The 7,439-nt window shown below is 43.2% G+C and overlaps 1 protein-coding gene across 1 annotated transcript in view; it reads right to left on the reverse strand.

The window, feature by feature from the left end:
- Nucleotides 1–7,227, reverse strand: part of LOC108553011 (hemicentin-1) — a 123,674-nt gene extending 116,447 nt beyond the window's left edge. Inside the window, exon 1 of the mRNA XM_017907752.1 lies at nt 7,106–7,227. Coding sequence (XP_017763241.1) covers nt 7,106–7,149 — 44 coding nt within the window. The 5' untranslated portion in view covers nt 7,150–7,227. The remainder of the gene's footprint in view (nt 1–7,105) is intronic.
- Between the last annotated feature and the right edge of the window lie 212 nt (nt 7,228–7,439).

The raw sequence follows: 7,439 nt of genomic DNA on the forward strand, positions 1-7,439 counted from the left end.
AGGGATAAGGTAGAGGTCTGGGTTTTTCCTGATGGAGGTAGAGGTTCGAAGGATGTTAGTTAAAAATGTCTAATTGAAGGATTCGCGTTTTTATGGAGGATCGTAACGGTCTGTGAATTGGGAATGAGTGTAGAGAATGAACAGGAAGAGTCCTGTCATTACATATGGGATCACGTAGTAAACGAGTAGGTTGTATTAGGACTAAACGAGGTGGAGATCTCTTTTGTTAATATTGATTTTATAGGTGTGATTGCGAGTGTCGTTGGATGAGTGAGAGTCTTCTGTCTATAGTTACAAAGTCTATGGTGTAAATACGATGTATGAGAATTCCATCTACTGTGAATGACGTTTTGAAGAATGTCCTAGAGCATTTACTCGTTACTGAAAAGAGAGAACTGATTTACAATTTCCTTATAATATTCTATATTTATTGCGTTATTATCGTTTGCAAATTGTTCCATTCTATCTACAGATTCACAATATCATAATTGGCTGCATCTCCAACGATGTATTTATTTAAAATTCAAAAATTCAGAAACTTCGCTAACTAGTCCCTGCTAGGAGTGCACGATCCACCCCCACGGACTTTATTATTTCACTGACCCATATGCTTATCATTCATCCAAGGAGAAAACCACCCGAGCCTAAACAGTTCACAAAGAGAGCCATCCCTGATCCTATTTCTTCGAACACCCAAGAACTCGAGGAGCTAAGCGCCGAGAGAAGACCCCCAGGACCCCTTCGGTCACAACTCAAGACAAAAGCTTCTCTGGGACAGAAGACAACGAGACATCGAATCTTCACCCTCCCCACTCGTCATCTCTGCCTGCTCTTCTCACCTGACACCCGGCCACAGTGTACTGGAGACCAGTTGCCAGCGGGATGAAAGAAGAGGCAGCCGTAAGAGGCCGAGAAACATGGAAACCGACGGTTCCTCGCGAGTGGCTAAAAGTTAAATTGCGTTCCACGACTGCACGGCAGTTCGGATTTCCGCTCGTGACTGAGTATTCCCAAAGCTATCCCACTCCGCCGGCTGCTTCCGCGGCATTGACGTTGAAATACGATTTAATTCTTCCACTTCGCACTTCCAACAGACGAGGAAAGCGCTTCCGTGACGTGCCGCTGCCGCCCGGACGTCCGTATGGTTGCCTGCCTCCAGGCTGCCGGCCCTTAGGGTTGCTCCAACACTAGCCTATCATGCACACAGGGACGAGCACACGGACGAACGGCTTTCTACATATTCCTTCATCCCCGGCTCTTTTCGCAAAATCACCGGCTCTCGCTTGGAAACCATTCGTGGGAATAACGCGTTCGTTCCTTCCTCCGACTGGCTTTCGACGGCCGATAACCCTGCAAAGCGATTCCTGGCTATCAGTCTTCCGGCCTAGGTCGAATCCTGGCATCGATCGACCGGTCCCTCGCGTGCCTCGTCGATCACACGGCTGAATCTCGGAGATTTTCCAAAGAAGAATCGCCGATCGAACGCTACTCAGCCAGGCGTTGCATGGAAATCGAGAAGATCCCCGTTGAGGCTCAGATCTCCGGTTTTTATTGGGAATCAGAGGTAGCTGGCTAGAGGATATGGTGTTATTCCTGAGTGGCGAGGTATCGTAAGGAATTTATCTTGTTGCTTATTGCTTCCAGTGGAAGAGTCGTTGTTTAGAATGTTTCATATTGCACGCTGTCACATCGAGAGACGAACCACAGATCTAGAAGACCCGTTATGGTCTTCTAACAGCCAGACACTAAGTGCTGACCTATTCCATATTCGACATATTCCATTTTATCCATTTATGATACATTTTTGCAGACCGTTCCTTATTTCCTTGGGTCACGGGACACGAAGCATTCTTTAGCGTCTAATTTTAGCAACTAGGCAACAGCACTAAGGATTTGGCTGATAATGGGCCTGTAAGAGAAAGGAGCAGTCCATGTGCGATAGCCAGAACTTTCGAAGATACAAATTCAGGGTTACCAATGATATAAGATAGCCTTCCAACGATCTCGATAGGTAGGTCGTTCCTCCCTTCTTTGGGGGCAAATGATTCGCGGACCGGGGGCCCATCTTCGGTCCCAATATCTGCCAATCGGAAAAACGCTTTACCTTTGACGGTCCCGTTTTTCACTGTTTGGCTTCAAAAGATCGTGAATCGCGGAGTTAATCGTTCATGAAAGACAACAGCGAATACATCACTCTGAATAAGTTGTAGCGACCATCACTCTCACCCTCGCCAATAGATGGATTCTTACTTACTCGGTGAATCCTCGACCTACCATAAATTGCAGTTCCTATGCTTCTAAGTATCACCGTCTAAGTCTAGGCCTGCTAGAATGCCTTACTGCCTTACAAACAATTTTTAATATAACAAGTGCACCCTGTAGCGACCAAGGTTCACATTCTCACTGCTAGATGGATAGCGGAGGTTCGAGGTTTCTCGCAAGTCCTCGATGAATCCTCGACTCCTATAAATACAAGTTCCTATCCTATCTAAATATTACTGACGAGTCCACTAGCAGGCCTAGGACGAAACGTCCCTCCGTTCTTTTATCAGATATCTACCATAGCACAACGACCACAGCAGGCAGCACTGTAGGAATCATCATACTCCGTGGGGGAGGGAGGAATCCCCACTAAGTCATTATATACAAGTCGATGATCAGTATCCAAACTCACCACGACAAGTCATTCTCAGCGACTCAACGAGTCTTTGCGAATAATCATTCACCGTTGAGTGGTTATTTGCTATATCATCAAACGAGACACAATCATCTCAAGGATTATATGACATCGTCTAATCATTGGATCACTAAAGAGTCAAAGTCTGCCGAATTCATTGGCAAATTCGAGTCGGATCAACTATACACATTGAACTTACAAACCAACACCCGTGCCCACCACAACGATCTATGAGTATGTGACAACAGCCCACGTGAATCACCAATAGAACTTCAAAGTCCAAGATGCAACTTTGTGACGATGACTATGACCGATGACACTAAAACTCCAAACTCCGAAATACAACCCCTTTCGAACCGCCTAGGATGATAACAGGAATATATATATATCCCGACCCCAAAAACCAAAAAAGTTAGTTTTGCTCCAACTCCATATACGTTCACTTCTCTTACTTATACCTGCTCTACGGATAGTATCTCGTATAGAGGCCTAGTTTCTTCTTCATCGCTGCAAGTTAGACCCATTACAAGTAAATGGATTGGGTCCATAACAAAGCTCCTGGACTATGTTCTGACTGCAACGAAATGGAGTGTGTATCTCTCTATCGAAGTTTGGATAGCCTACGTTCGAATTACACCAAGCGTTTATCATTACGTGTCATTATAAGGATAAATGTTTCCTCACGAGAAGCCTCAAACTATAACTCCGCTCCCAGATTTGCATAATCTCCAACAAAGAGGCTAAGAGAATTCGCGAGTAGTCGTGAAAACGTTAAGACAATCGCGAAAAAACACAGAAACAGATTAACGACCTATTATCCTTTCGTCGTTCGCTGTCCAAGCTTTCATCCCTGTCTCTCAGCTCGTTCGAGGGTAAACTATCAACCCTTTGGCGAAAGAACCACTCGGACGACCGTTCGTATAATGCACGCGATTTAAATGTTTCTAAGGGGAGCAGCGAATGAAATTGGACAGATTCAATTCTATGGAACGATGTCCCTTAAGAGCAATCCAGGACGCTGTTCGGAGATTTCGCAAATATTACGGAAAATTTCATAAAGAGCCAAGGCTATCCTGTCCTGGGGAAAATACGTAAGGGTACATTGACCCTTGTCGAGGATAAAAGGAATAAAGGAAAAGAAGAGAAGAAAGAAAGGGAGGAGGAAAAGAAAAGAAGACGAGGAAGAGAACGTAGAAATAGGGTCGTCAGGGTGGAGGATGTAGACGGAGTCGATAATCAGGAGAATCGAATGAACGAGACGTCCTGACAGGGGTGAAACGTTCAAGTGAGCGAATAAATCGGTGTAAATGGGATCGGGAATCGGATTAAGCGGTACGCGGTAGGGCGACGTAGGGGTTGGTTTAAAAACGTTAACAACTCAGTCAAGCTACTCCCCCTGGAAAAGAGATTCCAAATATAATATCATAATTCGTGCGAGTTTTACGACGTACAGAGGAGTAGATTTACATATAAAACAAGCAAGCGCTTATCTGCCGACATGGGTTTCGCTCGAGGGCGTAGCACCGCTTCGTTTCGTTGGATTAGTCAAAAAATTACCCCTGTTTATCAGGCATAACAGTGCTTAGTCATAATCACGGTCGTGGTTCGTTCTCTCTTTGGTATACACGTTTTCATTATGCCGCATTAATTTCGCCAATCTGAGAGACTATTATTTCTCCTATTATACGAGTGAACGGATAAATTCGGGGCGCATTGATAAATAGTAAGTAGGGTGGAAAATATTGCGCAGGCTACGCGGAAAGGGGGTCGCGCAAGATTTGCACGTGTAAAGGGAATAATTATTTTCCTAATTACAACGAGCACGAAATTCGCAACGAATTTCGTTATTTCGTCGATTATTAAAAAGGAGGAATGGAAAGCGAAATTTGAAAAATCGTGGGGGATATTAATTTGCAAAATGGAAGAACAAAGGGGATGGTTCGATTTTTATTTTTGGTTCGCTATTTAATTTGCAGCGCTGAAGGGGGTTTTAATTGGTATTTTGATGAACTCGTGTCTTGTAATTTGTAATTTTATTGGATATTTAATGACAGGTTATTAATAAGATTAAGAGAGATTATAATTGCAGGGTTTATTAATCGCGACATACTGGAGGCACGTGCAATATGTGAAATATATTAGAATGTTGATGAATTGTGAATGTTTGTATGCTATACAGTGTCTACGACATAGTTTTGGCTTTTACGTATCTAAAATATGTAGTTCTTTCCGTAAAATATATGCCACGTTTTTATACCTAATAGAAGAGACATAAACCGATCGTTAAAACCCGTAATAAAACATCATATGGCGTCAGATTTTGTTAAGAATTTACGAGACATTCATAAAGTCGTATAATTCCTATACGAACAACAGTGTTACGAGTTATTTCAACACCGTGATGGCTCGTGTACATGAAACTCTTCTATGTATTAACCAAAATATTACACGAAAAGTAGCAGAAAATAAAAGCAAATAACATAAATTAAATCTTTTCATTAGTTGCAATAAAACTTTATCACAGTCTAATTTTCTTTGAGCACTACATAAATCCACAAATAAAAGATACAATCGTCTAAAAGCCTCGCATATTTTCATCTCCAACAAATTTTGTTTCTTTTCAAAAAATAAAATTCACCTGATTTACTCAAAACATTCCCCATCATCCCTTGAATCTCTAAGAACTTATATTTGAAAAACCTTGATGTAGTCTGTCCTATCATTAATCCATTAGTTCGTCGTTAGCATGGTAACTGTCGTCATTCGAAGAAACGACAGATACCATAATTAACACTAGAACTACCAACCCAGTGAAAATGACTGGTTCCAGAATTTTCCTTTTTGCAATCACCGAACACACACACCTGTTTTAAAAATAAAAATGGTAACAACTCATAGAACTCAAAGAACTGTAATCAATATATTCACTCATATTCATTATATCGCTGAAATTACTATAATCTGTGCAGGTTAAAGTTAGGTACCCACTGAAGATCGGTAGTTCTATTGTTAACGCAACAAAAATAATTAAAATATATCTTTTCAATATACCAAGAAACACACAGAAACACGTCAGTATATCCACTGATCGCATCCATGACTGTCCATTTGAAACATTCGTCGTCAAGTGAAATAGCTATCATAAACCCACACCATCTCCAAGCCTACATACTTCGCAAATTAATCCTGTATAAGCTAAATTCCAGAGATCAGAAAGCCACTACTCCACTATCATCTTAATACAAAACCAGTTTACATTTGTATATCATAGTGAAGACTGGTGATAATCTCTATCTAATCTACCCCTGTCTCTTGCACCTGACAATCCCAGAAGGAGACCAAAAGATACGAAGAGTGCCTTTCGTGTTCCTGAACCTAGTTCAGGTCAAGAGACACGTATTCCGTAAATACGTTCTAAGGAATCTTGGGAAACATAGGAAAGTGCAAGAAACGATACTATTCCACGTCTTTAACAGTCTGGCGCACGCATGATAAGCGAGCGGGCACGTCCCATGATAAATATTTTACTGCCTCAGTCGGAAAAGCGTACGAGGGTGGCAGGGTAGCCCGTCGAGAGGATACAAGGGGTGTCTGTCTGCCTCTAAATTTAAAGTTTCCCCTCCCACGCCAGCAGGATTAAACTGACTTTACAACAGGCGACGACCCGAGCGCCCCCAACCATCCGATTCACCTTTTTCGCCGTCCTCCGCGCCCAGATGTGGGCTGAAAGGGACGAGAGAGGCCGAGAGACGATGCATCGTCGGTCCCGCGCATATCTTACACCTTATTACGTTTCTTAAATATGACTCGACGGGGCAGCACAGTCGCGCGACCCCCACCACGCGACACCAGCGCCACGCCACTCCCGCGGTCGACTGTCGCGCTTCTTCGCGGCGGGCTTCGAGGGGTTTGCGGGCCAAGCACCATTCTATATGCAAAATTTCACGGGTCGCGGAAGCGAAATAGCGAGTCGGCAGGCAAATGAAGTTCCCCGCGGAAAATAACGCGAGGAATTCCTGGACCGTCCCGCACCGCCCCACGGCCACGCCTGCAGTGCTCCCGTTTTATTTCTTCCAGGCAATTTATATTCCCGGATTATCGGGTTTCGAGAGAATTTCAGACGCCCTCTAGCCAGACGCGATATCTTTGTAACCGCTGCTCGGGTTTTTAAAGGCTTCTGACGAATTCTGCCGGGACCTTTACAAGGATTGCGGATTATTGCGGATTTTATGATACTACTGGTGGATTGGGTTGGAGAGGGTTGGGAGAATATAGTTCGCGAGTGTGGTTTTACTTGGTTAGGTGGTCGGATTTATTGGGGATTTCTGACTTTTCGGGGGGTAAAGGAGATTGGGTTGGGTTAGGCTCGGGTCTCTGAGATTTATTTGTGTATTTATGGTTGGGCGGGTAATTGGTTTGATGGCTCACCTGTAGATCGGCTCCCCAGCGCCCTCCTTGTACCAGAGCACCATGCTGACATTGTCGTCGTCGGCGGAATGGATGTCACAAGGAAGGTGTACTTTGTTGCCCTCTACTCCCTTGATTGTAGTCATTGGAACTGCAAGCACAATCATCGTACGTCGTTAGATCATTGTTCGGGATTAAATAGTTATTTTTGGAAATTTTATTAAATTTATTTCAAAGTAACTGTCTAATAAAATTTGCACTCCATAAAACTTTGCTATGAGATTTGAAAATTTTTGATAAATGTTAAATGAGGTCACAAATCATTCACAAACACTATAAATGCAAATGTCCATTT

This window comes from Eufriesea mexicana, unplaced genomic scaffold (genome assembly GCF_001483705.2).
Source record: "Eufriesea mexicana isolate 0111107269 unplaced genomic scaffold, ASM148370v2 scaffold8845, whole genome shotgun sequence".
Lineage (NCBI taxonomy): Eukaryota > Metazoa > Arthropoda > Insecta > Hymenoptera > Apidae > Eufriesea > Eufriesea mexicana.